Source organism: Dermacentor silvarum, chromosome 4 (genome assembly GCF_013339745.2).
Source record: "Dermacentor silvarum isolate Dsil-2018 chromosome 4, BIME_Dsil_1.4, whole genome shotgun sequence".
Classification (NCBI taxonomy): Eukaryota; Metazoa; Arthropoda; class Arachnida; order Ixodida; family Ixodidae; genus Dermacentor; species Dermacentor silvarum.
Window position 1 is genome coordinate 24,944,482 of NC_051157.2, and position 17,058 is coordinate 24,961,539.

The 17,058-nt window shown below is 44.1% G+C and overlaps 3 protein-coding genes across 3 annotated transcripts in view; 2 read left to right on the forward strand and 1 right to left on the reverse strand.

Annotated features, from left to right (window-relative positions):
• Positions 1-10,031, forward strand: part of LOC119449637 (C-Jun-amino-terminal kinase-interacting protein 4-like) — a 56,920-nt gene extending 46,889 nt beyond the window's left edge. Inside the window, 6 exon segments of the mRNA XM_049665340.1 lie at positions 55-203; positions 2,096-2,267; positions 3,208-3,321; positions 4,976-5,173; positions 7,544-7,684; positions 8,316-10,031. Of these exon segments, the coding sequence (XP_049521297.1) occupies positions 55-203; positions 2,096-2,267; positions 3,208-3,321; positions 4,976-5,173; positions 7,544-7,684; positions 8,316-8,455 (914 nt within the window). The 3' untranslated portion in view covers positions 8,456-10,031.
• Positions 10,032-12,888: 2,857 nt separating this feature from the next.
• Positions 12,889-15,571, reverse strand: LOC119449639 (nucleolar protein 14-like). The gene is given in 2 exon segments (XM_037712860.2): positions 12,889-14,169; positions 14,172-15,571. Coding segments are annotated over 2 exon segments (2,466 nt in total). The 5' UTR covers positions 15,448-15,571; the 3' UTR covers positions 12,889-12,979.
• An 85-nt stretch (positions 15,572-15,656) lies between these two features.
• Positions 15,657-17,058, forward strand: part of LOC119449638 (SWI/SNF-related matrix-associated actin-dependent regulator of chromatin subfamily A member 5) — a 33,030-nt gene continuing 31,628 nt past the window's right edge. Inside the window, exons 1-3 of the mRNA XM_037712858.2 lie at positions 15,657-15,866; positions 16,490-16,555; positions 16,645-16,817. Coding sequence (XP_037568786.1) covers positions 15,786-15,866; positions 16,490-16,555; positions 16,645-16,817 — 320 coding nt within the window. The 5' untranslated portion in view covers positions 15,657-15,785. The remainder of the gene's footprint in view (positions 15,867-16,489; positions 16,556-16,644; positions 16,818-17,058) is intronic.

Here is a 17,058-nt window from a genome sequence, read left to right on the forward strand (position 1 = left end):
AGGTTAAACTACCTGTTAAAAGAGTGTGTCGCTGAATTTATGCCCTTTGCACAGATGGTCAGTGGGACCTGAGGAACTACCACCTACTTGACCTTGGGAAGCCACACCACTCGATTCGGTGTATGACAGTTGCCCATACAAAGGTTTGGTGTGGCTACAGGAACCGGATACATGTGGTCCACCCCAAGACGCTCACTGTGGAGGTCAGCCTGAATAAAGATCAATTGATTGGGGTTACTTGAAAGAGAAAGTGAATGTTCACGGGCTTGCATCTTAAAATTGTTTTCCTCTATGCCATCTCGAAGAACAGACGTTACTATTAGCCTATTAGTTTCATAGTGTAATTATGTTGATTTCTGATAAACTCTATGCATTTACATAATGGGGCTTGTATAAGTAGGTTGCCCAAAGTTAGAGGAGACTGCAAATCGCTGGGAGTACAAAATGAATGCAAGGAGAGTACAACAGAATGCAAAGGGCCTACAATGGAGTTTGGTTTTTGTGCATGCTAAGCCCGTGGGTACACTATTATTTATAAACTCCTTATCCTTATTGTATATTCTTCTAATTATTCTTTTTCTGTCTGCCTGCTAGTGGCTGTGTTCATTTTTACACAATCGATAACAGCATTGTGCTCAGGTCTGTGTTGTGTTAAAATTATTCCTGAGGCTCATATTTGCTTTAATGTACGATGTTTACTGAGGAAGGCCTAGGTAACCTTGAAGCACTGTTGCTTGAAGTATGGTCTGTGGTTCACTGGGTGTGCTTGTGAAAGTTCTGTGGCGGTCTGCATGTTACGGGTATGGTTTGGCAAGCTTTGGTTCTAGTCAAACGCAGTCACTCTGTAGCGTGTCCCGAACATGTAGTGAAAGTAAATTGCAAGCATTGTGGGTCTGGACAAATAAAAATTGGTGTGGCTTAGCTTTGGTTAACCCTGGTTGATAGCGAAAGCTTCACTGCCCTGGCTAGGCCCATTGTCGAACTGTGGCCGAGGTGTGGTTTCCCAATGATATACAGACATGTTTGCAATGAATACAGTGGCCAACTCTACTCGGGCAACAGCGGCAATGTCTCCTTTCAGGGCTCTGTACAGGCCTAAATATAGTCTGACGTAGCGTGAACGTGCGCACGTTATGCCACATTGGCGAGAACAACAGCGGCTATAGTTCGACCGATGGTTCGACATACTGGCGACGCCAATGTGCTCCGACGCGCCCAGCGTCTGATGACGCTCGGCCGAGCGTTATCGGCCGATAACGTCGGACTATAAATGCGCCTTAATGCTCTCTTGTGGTTTGACCTCTAGCTCTCAAGGTGAAAACTGTTTAGTCGCCGACGGCTGCCCGAGGTAGCGTAATGAAGCTTTCGCTTCAATAATATGGAACAGCAGTGTATGCGCAATACAGTATTTATTGCTTGTGCAACAACAAAACGATTTGTCATTAAGCGGAGGGGCGTCCTCTTTGCAAACAATGGAAGTAAAGGGCTCAGCTCACTTCTCGGCACACATGTTCAGGTGATCAACTTATTTGCAGAGACAAGGCCAGACCAAGATAGATTGTCCCCATTCGACTCTTACATGCTTCTCATGTTCATTCTGTGAGAAGGCTGTTCTCCTTGCTGAGGAGAGAGGTACTACCTTCTTTCCGATGAATCTGGTGCATGTGTGTATAGCTGTGTCACAGCAACAGCAGTTAATGGGAGAAGTAAATATGATGTGCCTGCTCCTCGTTCCCGTGAGGTTATCACATGTCACCTGGTGCGATTGTACACTGATGTGACTTTTCTGGGCAGTGTGCTTACAATTCCACAAGTGAAGATTATTGTTTAATAGAACCAGCAAGCAAGGTGCCTGGCACGGTGTGCTGACTATTTTGAGGAAGCTAAGCATCTACTATGCTGTACACGAGACATTGTTTTTATTTATTTATTTATTTATTTATTATAATTTTTCTGTGCTTGTATTTCATTGTGATGCATGTTGGATATTGGAATGGGTGTGGTTTTCCTATGCAAGAAAATACTGCCTAGATTGTTTTCATCTATATTAATATATTAAGAACTGATGAACTAACACCTATGTACATTTTTTTAGCACTCATTTGATGCTCACCCAAGGAAGGAAAGCCAAATTAGACAAATGGCCTGGGTTGGAGATGGAGTTTGGGTGACAATACGACTGGACAGTACCCTGCGACTATACAATGTCCATACGTACCAGCACCTGCAGGACATTGACATTGAGCCCTATGTTTCCAAGATGCTGGGTATGTTATTCCACCTGAGATTGGGCTTCACAAAAAAAGAAAAAAAAAAAGGGGGGGGGGGGAAAGCTGGCTATGGCCACATTGAAGTAAAAGACCAAGCAGCTAGTGCAACCCTGTTTCCATCATTATGCAATTGTAGCACTGCTACACAATGCATTGCTATTTATGCCACATGGCATGCTGTAATTTTAGTATGCCTTTCTGGGCTGTGCGATCATTGGCTTTCTGCAAATATGATGGTTTGGCTAAAGAGACACAAATTTGTCTAACTACCTTTTTTGTTGTGTCAATTGCATTCTCTTCTACAGTTTCATTACAATGACCTATATTCCTGTACAGTTGCTGTTAGCTTCTGTGTTTCTCATCTACTGCATTACTATGTTTGCCATCACATCTAGCTACCAGCCATGAGCAGGAATGGAAGAAATATCTGTGATTGTTTTTAAAGCAATATGGCAAAATTTTAATGCATTACAGAACTGTAGAAATGCAAGAATGTGACATTTTCTACCATGTAAGGTTCAGTTTAGGCATCACATTAACGGTAATGAATTTCAGACTGAATTTCTGTCATTAGTGTGCGACAAAGCTCCTGGATGCATGATCATGGCATAACGTCACCAGGCTGAAAACTCCGACTTTAAGACTGGTTCAGAGAAATTTTCAAAAATTATTCCTCCAAAAATGGTGTGTGAAAAGCACTCTTCTTTTTTTGTTGTCTTTTTTACTTTCCTCCCCCCTACCTCCTTAACATTTCTGATGCGAGTTTAAATTTAGTCACTTCAATTCCGGGCTTCTGGGCTGAGTCACCTTTGCTAATGGCAGGACCAAGCCGTTTGGCATCATAGAAGACATTGAAGTGCATGGGGTTGTGCTTACAGTTCCTCAAAGTTTCAGTGACAGGATTTAAGTAGTTGTTTTACTGTTGCATCCCATTCAGGCACAGGCAAGCTTGGATTCTCATTTGTGCGCATCACGGCTCTGCTGATCTCCTGCAACCGACTCTGGATGGGTACTGGAAATGGTGTCATCATCTCTGTTCCACTGTCAGAAGGTGAGATACAAGTTTCTTTACTTTGTCAAAGTTAGTGTTGTACATACAGTCGACTTTTGATCATTCAAAATCCCAATTTGCTTTTCAATAGCAAAATTTTTGTTGTCCTGCAGTGTTTTCAATCTGTCTTGAAGCTGTTGAGCTCCAAGGAAGGCTTTCAGTTAACTCAAACTTATCAGTTTCCCTTGATATCCCAAATGTGCATGCGCAGGGACTCTCAGTTCTATCTGCCAAAGTATATTATGTTTCCCGGTGTATAAGATGCAGTTTGTTTCCAAAATTTTCATAGGTGTGTCTTGTACAATAGTGCATGTTATACAGATAAACCTCAATTTAACGAAATTCTTGATATAACAAAGTATTTAACTTTTTATAACTTGTCCATAGAACACCATTTATTTTGAACCTCAATGTAACAAAGTGTGTTTATACACGATTTCAATATACTGAAATTTCCCTGCCGCCGCAAAGGAATACCGAGACAATAAATGGAAACTTCCACGGATGCAGATGGTCAAATGGTTGAATTACGTGCAGCTGCTTGCGTCTACACTTCTCAAATTGCGCGCTACGCAACCGAGAGCGACCGCCGAAGCAGAGCACCATCATGTTCCATATAAAGTGCAAGTGCGATAAGAACCTATCGCGCCTTGTGCACTCATCTTTCAGTATTCACCCATTTTGAGAGATTCATACTGAACTCTTTGTGCTGCTTTGATGTGATTTGATAAGAGATGTAGGCTGATGTTCCAGCTGAAATTAAGAAGAAAAATATGGACTCGACATATTCATATAACCACTGTCCTATTAGAGTAGCATGACTGATACCGAGAAAACAGTAACATAGTCAGCTATAGCAGGAAGTCAGATGGAGTGATGAGATAACGGGATTCAGAGGTATATGATGAGCACTAGAGGATAAGGGCAACATAGAAAAGGTATTGCACTTTGTGGTAGGCTTTATTAAGCGAGTCATTTTGATTACTTAATTTGATTGGATGGAGGTACAGAGTCTGCAGCATCATTCACTATATGTGCTTTTGTTAATAGTGCTGTTGAGCAGCAGTATACAAAGATTGAAGAGTACGCGAGTGAGAAATGAACTTATTTACAGTTTTTATGAAGTGGTCGTTAAGCAGTGTTCTATTGTGCGCCTGCTTGTGCCACCTTCTCTTAAAGGGTTGCTGTTCTGCAGAACCCTAGCACGGGGAGCCTAAATATGTTGTGATAGCTCAGTCATCTGGATAGTCTAAACACAAAGGCAGGCCACTCGCTGTAACTGCTGCAACTGTGCATGCCCGTAGTAATTATAGAAAGAGGTCGTGGTTGGGTGGGGGAGAGTTGTCACACATACAGAAGGTGCTACAGAGCTTGATGCATTCAGTTCACTTTTCATAGGAACCTATGGCCGAGAAATACTGGCCCTTTTCCTTGGTTCAGCATTTCTATGTCCCAGCAGTAGGATAGTATTGTGTGGGACAGGACTGTGGTGCTACTGTGCTGGCTGACGTAGTCTTTCTAGTGCAGAGGCGCCAGTATTGATACACCAACCATCTATACTTGAAAGTTTGTTGACAGGTTCACTTGATTATGCTTGCACTGTGGCCATTCACTGGAATGTAACCTTGGTGCATGCGCATGTGTTGTGCTCCAGCAGGGAACAAGCAGACATCTGCCTCAACCACGCCGTCTGCAAGCGGAGTGCGGATGCCTGGTGCTGTCGTTCGGGTATACAGTGACAGTCGAGAAAACATCACAACAGGAAGCTTTGTGCCCTACTGCTCGATGGCGCAAGCACAGCTGTCATTTCATGGACACAGGGACTCGGTCAAGTTTTTTGTGGCTGTTCCTGGTGAGTGGTCGTAAATGAAGGCCCTACATTTTGAACCCTGCAGTTACCAGGCTACTGTACTGTACTATGTCATGTCAAACAGTATCATGCTAATTTATTCATCATTTATCCATCTAGCAAATGATAATATTTCAATTTTTATCTTTAGTGCACATTTGTACTTGCAGAACAAGCTCAAGTTGTACAGTAGAACCTCGTTAATACGTAGTTGGCGGGGAATGTGGATCAGGTGCACACTAAGCGATGTACTAACTAGCCGACAATGGCAGATGAGCGGCTATAGCTTACTGGCGAGAAAAGAACTAACTGACAATGGCAGATGAGCAGCTATAGACTTACTGGCGAGAAAAGAACTGCGCCTAAATTCTCACTCAAACACACGTGCAGACAAGTACAATTTGCGAACAGGCAGCGAAAAATCTGTGATTTCTTTCCAATAACCAAATTTTTGTGGTGAATTTGTTGAAGGTTCCTCGTGGAATAAACGCATGCTTGAAAAACGATTTCAAGACTTTTTCAACACCCTGTGCAGTGTGGAGATGGGTTTACACAGGGCTTACCCTACGAGCAACGGTCAGGAAAGGGCACGACGCTCCTCCACTCCGCAATGCACAAATGCGCTACGGCAGGGTTCGTCGACTCTCCGACACGGCGCAGAGAAGGCTCCAGAGTCAGATCGCTAACGAACACGGGTTTATTCACCCAAGATACAGCACAGTGCGACAGTCACGACGCTTACGGGCCAAGGCTCACCGCATGACTGATCGAGTACGCACGCCTGCTACGCTAGGGCTAACCGGGTAGCGGTCTGCCAAGCGCGAGAACGAGGAGTTGCGAGAACAAAGGTCTCATATAACCACCTCATTGTGGGCCTGTGAGCATCTGCCGCGCCGAGGAAGCGCTCAGTGGACGAGAGCTCGAGTGGAGAGGGTGCCCGGGTGCCGCCGCTCGCTAGGCCAATCAGGGCACGTCCCGGTGACGTGTTCTTGCGAGGCAAGCCCAATCCCCGGGGGGGGGGGGGGGGGATAAGCACGGTTTGTGCAAGAAAGTAGGTCCGGCGCGCTAGCCATGTCCGCCATGTTGCCGTTACGGTGGCGGTTCCCGGAGATCGAGCTAAGCGCCGCGCGTGAGCTGGGGGACGAAGCACGGGAAGGCACCTCGATCCCCACAGCGGACAGAAATTAGGCGGTAGATAGATTTTTATTGTCACCTCACTTATATATTACTATTACTTCTGCGTGCTTCATAGTTTCGGGGACCCGCCGGGGTGGCTCAGTCAGCAAAGGCGTTGCGCTGCTGAGCACGAGATCGCCCGGCTGCGGCGGCCGCATTTCGATGGAGGCGAAATGCAAAAACGCCCGTGTGCTTGCGTTGTAGTGCACGTTAAAGAACCCCAGGTGGTCAAAATTAATCCGGAGCCCTCCACTACGGCGTGCCTCATAATCAGAACTGGTTTTGGCGCGTAAAACCCCAGAAAGAAGAAGATAGCTTTGGGGAACAGCAGCAAATAACGACATATTAAATACAGTCAAACCTCGTTATAACGAAGTCACATCTGACACAAAAAAATCTTCGTTATATCTGATATGCCTTATAACCATATATTTGTTATACTGTAGTAGTGGCGAGTCAATTTTTACTTACTTTGTTATATCCAATAGTCTGTTATATCCGTGTTTGTTATGTTGAGGTTCGGCTGTATGTGGCTCAAAACATGCCGACTACAGTCTAGGACAAACATTACAGACCAAGTTGGCTGTCAGCATGCCATGCCATACTATTACATCAAAGATATAAACACTGAAAAAATTTTTTGTTCTGTTGTTGGGCTAGAAAATGCACGGTTCATGTTTGGGGAACCCAAGCATAACTGACTCATTATGGTGGCTCCTGGCTAGATCACTGAGTGAGAATTAAAGGAATCTGTCGATTATACCAGAGTGACTGCTGCCCTGTTGCATAAGATTTCTCTCTCACAACCCAGAAATTCAGTGCACTAATCTAAGAGAGTATTTATGCTATGTCATGTTGCTATGTTTCGTATTTGTACTTTACTGTAGTCATGTGGTCTTTGGTGCACCAGCTGGGGCAGTTTTCTCTAATTAGCAGTCTTTTTTTTCTCTAAACAAACCCTGAGAGAATTCTAACAGAGCACTCTACCTGTTTAGCCTGCTGCTGCCTCTACCTGTCTAGCATTAATTAATGTTACTTTAAAACATTCCTTGCAATTTCCTTTGGTTTCTAGTACTGTTAGCCTCCCTGGTGATTTCCTTATTATATAAGCTACCTTATTTTCCCAATTCATCTCCTTATGGGCTTGTTGAGTTATTATGTTACTGAAGTCATCTCTCATTATCTTTGCTTCGGTAGGTACCGGCGGTATGACTTCCTCAGACAAAGAAGGAGCATCTGAAGAAAAGGCTGGAGACATAGCACTGGGCTCCGAAGATGCATCTCCCAAGTGCATGCTTGTTTTGTCTGGCGGCGAAGGCTACATTGACTTCAGAGTTGGTTAGTTTTCACAGTCCTCATGGCCAACATTTTCACACATGAAAGCTGTTACTAGTTTCTCGGACACACAAGTGTAGTGGGCATGTTGCCTTTGGATCCTGTGCGTGGAGAAATGTGGGTTGTTCCACTTGTAGTTTTCTTTGTTCTTTAAGTCACAAAATTGTTCAGAATTGTCACTATTTCAACGTCAATTTTTGTAGACTTGATGTATGATAGGGATCTTTGACGTTTGTTAGCTTGTAATACTTATCGGAAATGCTTGACAGAGAACATCGACAGTGCTACTAGTTTTCTATTTACCTTAATATGTTGACTCGTCTCACAATTGAAACTGTGCTAGCACCCAACACCTCCAGCAATTGTAAGGGGATTTTCGCTGAAGAGACAGCTTGAAGTGGAACTTAGGGTGGACAGCACACTGTATCCTAACTTCAACATCAGTCTTGTGTGAAGTGTTTGTGATGCTGCTGTTGGAGACATTCATCTTTGTCATCACAGTTACATCAGTTGTTATATTATGATGCATTTAAAGTTATAATGATGGTTTGCTTGTTGTGAATTTGTGACATCAAAGAGTGCACCTTGAAGATATCGCATTACTAATAAGAAATTGCTGTTTCGTTTTCTGAAGGAGACGGTGAGGACGAAGATTCAAGTGGTGACCGTATCTCGGCAGCTATTGGAACGCCGGTTGAGAAGAAACTGCACCAGGGCATATCCAAGAGTGAGCGAAGTCACCTCATCGTCTGGGAGGTGGCGCTGAATGAGTGATTGTTGAAAATAGTAATGCTACTGGACTGCTTGCCATTTCAGGCCACCGAGGGGCGTTGTGATGTCCCATTGATTTTTGTTTGCCATGTGAAGTTGGAACTTGTTGACTGAGTTGAGTCCCTTTGACTGGCTGTGACTGAAATTGTGAGTGCTGAGAGCGCTGTTACTTCTTGGCTCTTTGCCAGTCCTTATTTTTGAAAGGGAGATATCCATAGAATATGTGTAAAGTATTTTTTAAAGGGACATCGGAATTGTTTTTTTCAGTGCCCCCCTTTTCTTGTTTTTAGCCCTTGTGACGAAGGCGTATGTCCCAACGCATTTAGTTTGTTGGCCACGATTTTGTGCAAGTTATAAACTGCACTGTCTTTGGAAAACGGTCTGTACAGTTATGAAATTTTTAGCTCTTTTTGTGTTCTTCGTGGCAGGAAGTTTCTGGTGGCTGTTCAGATAAGCAGGGATGATGGTGTGAATAGGATGGCACTTGAGTACATGCTGCTTTCTTCAAGTGATACATAAGTGCATTTAAGCACTTTGCAGTGGGCGAGTGAATGACTTGCGAGCTTCTTGATGCTTTGTAAATCTTCGTTGCAGTGCTATGGCAAAAGAAAAGAAAAAAAAAAAGAAAGCTGAGCTATGTATAAATGGTTTCGCCTGTTGTGCCACATTGGCTTATACATACTATAAATACATAGCTGTAGCATACCTCATCCAAATATATACAAACATAATATATATGTATATGCTTACTGTTTATGCAGTCACAGATGTTTTATGTAGACCACCCTGCTTTTGATGTGCCGTCTTTTATTTTGTAAACTTGGGTTTTGTGGCTGCATGTAAAGCACTCTATATTTATACCTGCAGCATCTGTGCACACGATGCACATGTACGATAGCTTCCATTGGCTTGTCCTTGTGACTGAGATGCCTCTGCTGTGAGCCGGTGTTACAAAGGCTACTTGAATTTGCATTACGAGCCTTGTGTATAATTTGAAGCATGCTGCCTCTTGTAAATTTCTCTAGATAAGCTTACTCCATGCATAACTAAGGAACAGCTTACATGTCAGAAATGTTTACTTTTAATCTTGTATGTGGCATTATTCCATTTTTTGCTCATTCTTACAATGTTGCCAGGTTTTCTACAAAATTTAGTGCAAACACATTGAGGTACTAGCAACATGGCATGAAAGGTGGAAATGACGTTATTATCTAATTATTTTTGCAGATATTTGGCCAGGATGTATTTTTGTCAAAATTGCTAATAGAAATTTAGTTTCCCCTTTGCAGTTGCTACTCTGTTGGTGAAGTGTCGTGCTAATACCTTGCTTTGCACTACCAAGTGGCATCACCTTTTAAGTGTGGTCCCTGTTGGGACACAAATAGCCGCAACACAGTACAGTATGCTGATTGTGTGTAAGGCACAGTCAAATTGTAGTGTTTTTTTGCTCATGTTTTATAAGCGAGTGGATGAATAGTGCTACCAGTTTGTAAAAGAAGGAAGCACTGAGGGTGTTGAGTCACAGGCATTCTGAATTAAAAATTTTTTATGCCTGAATAAAGTATATGAAGCCAAGCCATCCAGCATTTCTTTTTTCTCTCTCTCTTAGAGCACCAGCCATTGAAAGTTCTTCGAAACAGAGCAATATCTGTCTGCAGTGATGGGTGCAAGATTTGAAGTTGACGAACACATATTTTATACTGCATCTTTTTTGGTAGCAGCATCAACATGTGCAGAAGCGAGCAATTGGTTTAATTTGTTTCAGGCAGTGGTGGTGGAAAAAGAAGTAAAAGCAAAAGAACTCGTGCATCATGTTAGAACCACTAAGTCTGTTGCAGGAGCATTCAAGCACTCTGCCCATTCCTTTCCTTAACCAAGTTTGTTTTAACCAAGATTTTTAGTTTTACATTGAGAGCTTGTAATTTGAGGGTGTCTTGTCCTCTATTTCTTCTTTTTGCTGCTGTGATCCTATTTCATCATTGTGGAAACAGTAAGATAGCACAAGCATATATCTATTAAGAACACTGGGGTCATATCTTCATTCAATCACTTTTGGGGATATCACTATAAATGCATGTTCACTGGATAAACTAGCAGACATCTGATTGGGCCTTTCGTCCCAATGAGATGCTATGCCAAACTCTACATCATTGAAAATAATCGACTGAGAATACGATCCCTGCTATTTTCAAAGTGGTACTAGTATAACAAACGGGCTACGGAAACCGAGGGGGCAGTGGCTTCACAATAATAAAAAAATTAGTAGCCCTTCCTCTGTCGAGGAAATGGCGGTCACATGCACTGCAGCTGGCTCCAAAGTTCTGGTTGAGAAACTCGCGTTGAAACCTGGCCGTCGCAACGGGGAAGTTGACCACTGTTGTCGGGTTCCTGGAGAGCTAGACGACGCTGACGTTTGGCCTCAACATCGTGCTTCCGCAACTCGGGGTCGGCGGCTCTTCGCTGAAGTTTGGCCTCAACATCGCGGTCCCTCAATTCGGGGTCCGTGGCTCTTCGCTGATGTTTTGCTTGGGCTTCAGAAGCCCTCGCGTTAGAATGAGCACATTGATGACGAGCCCTTTCCTGAGCGCGTTCATTCTGAATGGATTTCCATGAACTTTCTTCAAAATTAAATCTGTCCATTACGTACTCACTGTTGCGACTATAATCTCAATGTAATTACAATACACGACTGGTAACAGCTGCTCCTGCACAATCTATTGCAACAAAGGACAGTGTCATTGAGGTTTTTCCCTGGCCATTGCAAATGTACAAAAATGTAAACAAGGTTCTTGAATGACAAAAATTCATCAAAATGTCCTCGACTTGTTCTTTTCATGGCCTTTACATTTTTCATAACAGCTGCATGCACTGATTTGCTGGTTTCAAACATATATAGTTCTTAAGTTCGTGTGATATTTTCTTTACTTATTAAATAGACAAAAAAAAAATGCGGAAGCATTGATATCAGTTATTTCTGCCACAATGTTTAGGACATACGAATATATTCTTTTATGAAAAAAGACATTTTACTTGACAGTGAGTAGCGTCAAATAATTTGTTTGCAGCATCTAATATACAATGGCATTGGCAATGCAGGTATTATTCATGTATTTGATCCCTCGACAAATTCTGTACGGAGGAGGCCGCGCTGCAATGTGAGCCCCCCCCCAAACAAAATTTCTTGCTACGCCCCGTATACACCAGATGTCTTCAAGATGCCATGGCTTTCAAGGAAAGAGGCCAACCCAAAATTCCCACATCCAGTGCATACAGCAACATCACAGTGCCACTTACTAGCAATCTTGCTAGTTGCCTAAGAACATATACGGACCAGAGATTGCGCCACAAAGCTGATTTTCTCCTCTGCCTGTGAATGGACCATGAAATTAAAGACTGCAGTTCAAACTTGGCATTGTGAAATTTCCAGTACACTAGTCAATTTCAGTTTATGCATCTTAATGACAAAAAAAAATTAAGTTTTTTTGGCGACCCTGTGGTCCGTATACTTTTGCTCACGGGTGTACATTAAGGGATGCTGAAGAGGTTTTAGAATTCAAAGATATTTGTTGGTTCGGAAGGCTGCCACAGTATAATAAAGTTATTTTCTTAATTGCGCATGTAGCAGCGCTGCAATCGCTGTTTAGGTTTTCATTGAAGCTTCTCTCCCTCCCGCGCTGTGTGTAGCAGTGAAAGACCGGCCACGAAGATTTCAACAAAAAGTAATGCGAGTGCTCTCGCATCATGCGCCTTGTCGATACCGAGGATGATGTCATAGTCGTCTTCACCTTCAGAGCCCTTTAACCGACCCACAGCGTTTCCCGCAGACACTGCAGCAAATTTTGTGGCGATTTGTGGTCTGTTAAACTGATCTTATTCAGAAGGCAAAAAACTATGTCAATGTGCTGAAAGCTTACTTTTTTTTTTTTTTTTGAAGTTCTTCAGCTTCCTTTAAACTGTTTGACTGCCACTCCAGAAGCAACTCGTGCAAAAAATCACACTGCGTACCTGTTGTGGCATCTATGGAAAAGAAATCTAAACACACAAACGCATTGTACGAAAAATTTCTGGCTGCAGGTGGAGCAAATGTCTCGGCGCTCTGTTATGACATGTTGTTGCCATGACACACCAGTGTGGCAGGCAAAGTGATTTATGAATTTATAAATTATGAATCTGAAGAAAAGCTTATGTAGCATGAACTATCTACTGAAGCAACTCGCGACAAAAACCCGGCAGGGGCTGTGAAGCAGTTGAAGAAAGGGAGAAAAAAAAAAACTGGGCAGTTAAAGTGTAGCATTTTCAAAGCTCCTTCTGCAGAGACTGCACAACTAAGATGGTTTCTGGTCCTTGGAGAACATCTTGTGGACTTTTCAAGGTGTTGCAGACACAAGAATTATGCAATGAGTGCAATAGATGTTATTGCACTTAGAGGTATTACAACAACATAAGTTCAGAGTATATTTCAATATTTACATGTGAATTTCCAAGTACAGGCAAAATACTTTACACATTATGTACCTATTACATTATTTACATGCGATTTGACAGTTTTTCTTTCTTCCTCTTCAGTGCCTTGTATTCACCTTCCTGGCTGGCAAGCTCTTTGTAAATGCGCTTCACCTTCTCTCTACGCTCAGTATCCTTTGCCATTTGCTCCTTGAGGATGTGCTGAGCCAAAAACTGGTTGTCCCTGCGCACTTCTCGCATAGCTCCCTTCATTTCCTTCTTGTACTGATAATTAAGCTTCTTGAGTTCTACCTTCTTCTCGCCACCTGAGAAATGCTTCCGGCCATCAAACTTCATGCTGAACCTGGGCTCCAAAAGTGGTTTCGTTGGTGGTGGCTTTTTGGTTGGCTTCAGTGGCTTCCGTTCAACTTTGTGACCAAGCTTGACCAGTAAGTTCTCTATCACACCTCTCAGACTCTCAGGGTAAGTGGATTCCACAAGTTTCTGGCACACAGCCGACAGTGAATCGCACAGCTCCCTGTAAGAAGGCAGTGCCTCGTACAAACATGCACACTTTTCAGTGAGCTTGACACCAGCATAGATGATCTTCAGCTTCAAATCATCAGTCATCTCCACCTGGCTGCTTCCCAAAGCTTTCAAGGGCAGCTTAAGCTCACTTTCACTCACAGCTGCTGCACTTCCCTCATCTTCAAGCTTCAAGGCACTGTGGGAAAGAAGCCGTGCTAGGAAAGTGAGGAGCTCTGGTGAAAAGCGCCTTGAGTATGACAGATATTCGAGGAAAACGTTGGCTACAAAGACGCCTCTTAGAAAGTCTACAGGCTCCTTAAGTCCACAACAAGTGAGCATGTGACTTGCAAAAAGCATTGCTGGAGTAGCAACCATGTGCGAGAAGTCTGAAGCAGAGTAGGACTGCCCTACAAGCTTTAAAAACACAAGGGTGCTAAAAGTTGGAAAAGGCACTGAAAACCTAGCCTTCTTACTCAAAAGAATTTGAAGTTCTTCCTCCTTTTCAGAAATTACGTCCAAAAGGAAGTGGCCACACGTAGTTGGGGAAAGCTGCACCAGGGAGTAAATGTGGGGGCACAGTTTGTCCACCAGGTGAATGTCTACATCTGCCACATCACTGATGTGCTGAAGAAGAAACACGAAGAGCCTCTCAAGTTTCTTGCATGATGAACTTGCCCGATTGCCTCTAATCATACGTTCAATGAGGGCAGCCTTTTCATCTGCTGTCTTCTTTCCCAACAACCTTAAAATTCTTCTTCAGTATCAGGTACATCAACTGTTGACTTCTGCTTGCCTGCTTCTGTTTCTTTCAGTTTTACGTGCACTTCAGATGGCAGACTTTTATCTTTGGCAGGTCCAAGCTTTTTATTGGTTTCTGTCAAGTTAACCGTCTCGTCTCTCAACTCGTCATCGTCGCTACTGGCTTCCTTGTCAGATTCCAAATCGGCGTAGCTATCTTTATCAGACTCATCTCCATCCCCCTCCTCAGAGTCATCAGCGCTTGTGTCACTCTCCTCTTTCGACTCAACACCAGCGACACGGCCAGCCTCTTCATCTTCTTCAGGCTCGTCCTCGTCGCTTTCACTTTGTTTAGTGGTTCCAGTGATGCACTCGCGCTTGTAAAAGCTATCGTCCAAATCGTCAGCAGAAGCTAGTTGCCTCTTATTCGCGCCCTTTCTCGTTTCGGTCCCCTGAGCCCTGGCTTTCCTTTCTTGTTCCAGCTTCTCGAGTCGTTTTCTCTCCGCCTGGGCTATCTCATCTTCTGTCTTCACTCTTTCGGAAGCCTGTCCAGCCAACGGCGCAAACTTGAGCTGCTTCACTAGCACGTCGTAGTCATCCGTGCTAGCCTCCTTGTCTCCTGCAGCGCTCTTCTTGTTCTTGGACGCAGCTAAGAGACTCTGGAATTCCTTCCAGTCTTTATCGAGCTTCTCCGTAAGCTCGAAGTTTTCGTCTTTCTCAACTTGCCTTTCGTACTTGAGTTTTTTTGACTCTGCAATGAGCTGATCAATAGCTTCTCGGCGCGATTTTGCAGCATCGCTGCTGGGATCGGCTTTTGTCAGAAATCCACCGAAATTTGTCTTTTCGGTGAAGTCCCTACCCAGCTTGTCGTAAAGATCTTCGTCGTCACTGCGGGGATCGTCGTGGTTTTCCATGTCGTTGATAGACTTGCCGAGATGCGTCAACTCTTCGTCCTCATTGAGGCTGAATACGTTTTTCTTCTGTGAAATCTTGCGCTCCTGCGCTAGTCGCGCTGCCATCTTATCATCAGGATTCATGTCAGAGTCGAACTCACCGATCCGTTTGTCCATGAAGGTGCTCGATTTGTTCCGCAAGACGTATTCTTGCAGTAGAGTCGCTTTGCGCTTCTTGATCGCCTTGTTTCGAGAAACGCCAAGGAGACCACGGTCACTCTTCGACTTTCTACCGAGCACATCGTGCTTCTGCCTATTCACTTTCACTTCAAACGGGTTGACCTTTTCCGGCTGTTTGACAGGTTTACCACCACCACTACGCTTCGCCTTCATGGTGCGGCCACAGGCTACTCTTCTCGCGACCACGTCTACCACGTGCAACCAGTGCAACACACCACGCCAAAATGGCTCCAAAACTAAACAGAAAAACAGAAGGCGCGCACTCACGTGCCAGGTGCCGGCCAAATACCTGGTCCGAGGGTTTTAACAACGCTATTGATGGTGGCGACATCTGCCGCAGTTTGTTACTATGCTGCGCTGCGACTGCGTCCCGAGACGAGGCTAGGGCTGGCATCATTTTGCCGGGAATTAGTGCACATGCTTTGTAGCGCGTTTTGTACTAGTTAATTAATAAGGAAACGATCAGCAGCCAATCGTTTAATAGTGCCAAGATGCTGGAGGAAAATCCAGAGATCGTGGAGGCCATGCCCGAAGAAGAAGAAGAGGAAAGTCCGGAGAGTACTAAGGAGTCCGTAAGTCTGCAGTGACCGTGCGACAGCTCAACTTTAGTCTGTCGTTCGTGCCATTGATTCTTTCATGATGTATATGCCCGCATATGTAAGTTGATAGAAGCATGACTGTATGGATACAGATTTTGTCTGACGGCTTTGTGACGTGAAGCTGTCAGATGGTGCGTTTAACGTCATTATTCATGTGTGGGAAAAAATATTTGGCGGGCCTTTGCTCGGGGCCAATGGCCCAATATTTATTTGCCTATTAGTGTCGAAATATGGCATTCAAAGCAGTTTCCAGCACCTGATCGGTCGAAAATTGCGAAGGTGAATTTGTGCTCACAGTGTCGGATTATTTCCAAAGCGCTCCATAAAGCCTTCCTCCGGTAATATTGTGGAGTTTTGGCGGACTTTCCAGTAACCGGCGTTTCGAACATATTGCAGTTCTTCTGAATGTATAATGAATGTATAGTACATCAATGTTTTTATTCCGTCCGTTTGTCAGCTGAAAGTCGAGCACACCGACAATAGCTGACCGCGACGACGCGACAAGGACGTCAGTTGTCGCCGCTTGCCGTTACCTAGGACTCGCCGCTCCGTTTTGCGTACTTGTACTCAAGCGCCTGATCTGCTTTGTGTTGCAGACGCCTGATGAAGAGGAGGGCCCGGCTACCGAAAAGAAGGAAGACACGGACTACGATAGCAAGCTGGTAAGACGCCGAAAGTCTAGCCGAGTTAGCTTGTAGGAACAACTTTCGCATGTCTTACTAAGTTCCGCATTCTGCACTTTTTTTATTAGGATTTGGACAGGGGCAATCGTTTCGACTACCTGCTACAGCAAACGGAAATCTTCGCTCATTTTATGACCACAAGCAGCGCGGCGAAAGGTGTCACGTCGCCTCTCAAGCTGAAACCAGGTCGGCCGAAATTGAAGAAGAATGACGAGAAAGCTAAACTTGCGGCCATGGGAGAGTGAGTCATGCTTGATAGATTCATTTGTGGTGCAGTTCTTGAATCTTTCTGTGCATATTTTCTGTAGCTATTACTGTGTAACTGTTCGGGGGGGGGGGGGGGGGGGACTGTTTTGCTACTTGCACAATGTAGTGGCAGCTGGCCAAGCAAGTGCATTGCCAGGCACGTCTATTTAAACTTTTCATCTGCGTTTTGTATGCACAGACAACCTACTGTTCTGCACTGTTGGTGTCATGCAGTG